Raw genomic sequence first — 1,666 nt, forward strand, 5'->3', positions numbered from 1 at the left:
CAAACACGTTGCTGTAGACGTTCCCTCGCATTTTAAACGTGCGTACGCAATTAGCCTGATAGTCTACCCACCCAACTCGGACGTAGCTCTTGCAGAATGCTCGTACTCACAAGTTCCCGTACCCGTAACGCGGAAGTCCCCACCCGAGGGGCGCGGCGGCCAGCAGCGCAGGTTCGCGCGCGCGCGGCACTGCGAGGGCGCCGGGCCGGCACAGTCGAGGGCCCGGCCGTGCCGGCACAGCGAGCGCGGCCGGCAGGGCACCTAAGCGGCGAGCCGGCGGGGCACAGCGGGGCGCCGGCGGCACTGCGAGGCGCACGCCGGCGGGCACATCCCCCGGCGCCCCCAACCCAGCGCCACGCCCGGTGCGTGCGAGCGACGACCCGCGCCGAAGCGTGACGGACGGGCGGGCTCGCGCTTCGCCACCCGCGACGAGCGCCGTGGCGTGGCTTAGCGCGGGGGAGCTGGCGTGCCGCGCCGCGCCGGGTCGCTACGAGCTCGCCTACCAGCGCAGCTTCCCCGACCCGCTCGTCGCCCTGCTCTACCTCGACATCACTAACGACTCGCTGTGCGAGCTGATGGTCGCCTCGCTGAGGGGGCTTCACGTGCTGCAGGTACCCACGGCACCCTCTAGTGACCATCGCTGGTGGCGCCACCTAGTGACCATTGCAGGTGGCGCCACCTAGTGACTATCGCAGGTGGTGCCACCTAGTGACCATTGCAGGTGGCACCACCTAGTGACCATCGCAGGTGGTGCCACCTAGTGACCTTCGCTGGTGGCGCCACCTAGTAATTATCGCTGGCGGCTCCACCACAGATCTATGTGTATGATGACCGGGTGGTGCATTGCGGGAATGACTTAACGTCACTACGCTACCGCAGCTTTATAGATAACTGGGTCCTGCATTGTGGGAGCTATTTGATATCACTGTACCACCACTGCTCTATTTATGACAACTGGATGGTGCATTGTGGGAACTATTTGATGTCAGTTGGATGCTTGCTTGATCAGGCCAGATGTAGAATAATCTGCAGGTATTGACAATGAGCAGTCTGGACATTGTTCAAATGTGCATTGCTATAACAATGAATACAAATAAGATTTTTGATTGTCCAAAATGACTGTAAAATTGACTTCTGTAAGCAAACAGTGATAAGACATTTCACTATTCAATTGTTTTATATATATCAGTCGGTGCCACACACTTTCAGTTTGTAAGCATTAGTCAATATACGTATAGGTAAGATGACAATGATCTACATCAATCGCTCTGGTGACTACAAAGCTTTGCACCTCAGAAATCCGAAGGGATGCATGCAAGTCTTTAGCAGTGTGTAAGTTGGATGGCGTTTCACCTGTTTCTTGATGGCGCTGTCAAGCGTAACTATAAGTTACAAGTTTTGTTCATTTGTTTGCAGCACAATCTCCAGGATGTCGCAAAGCTGTGCAAGGGTAGATTGAAGGCAGTCGTAGACAATCTCCCCAGTGAAGATGCCTTCCATGCGCTGCTACTGGAGAGCTTATGAGGTGTGGTGAAGACAAAATACGACGTGGAGTGATGGAAAGTACAGCCACACATGAGCTCAGACACCGTGGCGGTCCATACAGTCACAGACACTGGTGGTCGGTACAGCCACAGACACCGTGGTAGTCAGTACAGCCACAGAC

At 56.0% G+C, this 1,666-nt stretch overlaps 1 protein-coding gene across 1 annotated transcript in view; it reads left to right on the forward strand.

Moving 5' to 3' along the window:
* LOC106812427 (kaptin-like) overlaps window positions 1-1,666 on the forward strand; it is a 12,024-nt gene extending 10,358 nt beyond the window's left edge. Inside the window, exons 11-12 of the mRNA XM_014816309.1 lie at window positions 137-611; window positions 1,417-1,666. Coding sequence (XP_014671795.1) covers window positions 137-611; window positions 1,417-1,524 — 583 coding nt within the window. The 3' untranslated portion in view covers window positions 1,525-1,666. The remainder of the gene's footprint in view (window positions 1-136; window positions 612-1,416) is intronic.

Source organism: Priapulus caudatus, unplaced genomic scaffold (genome assembly GCF_000485595.1).
Source record: "Priapulus caudatus unplaced genomic scaffold, Priapulus_caudatus-5.0.1 Scaffold21, whole genome shotgun sequence".
Lineage (NCBI taxonomy): Eukaryota > Metazoa > Priapulida > Priapulimorpha > Priapulimorphida > Priapulidae > Priapulus > Priapulus caudatus.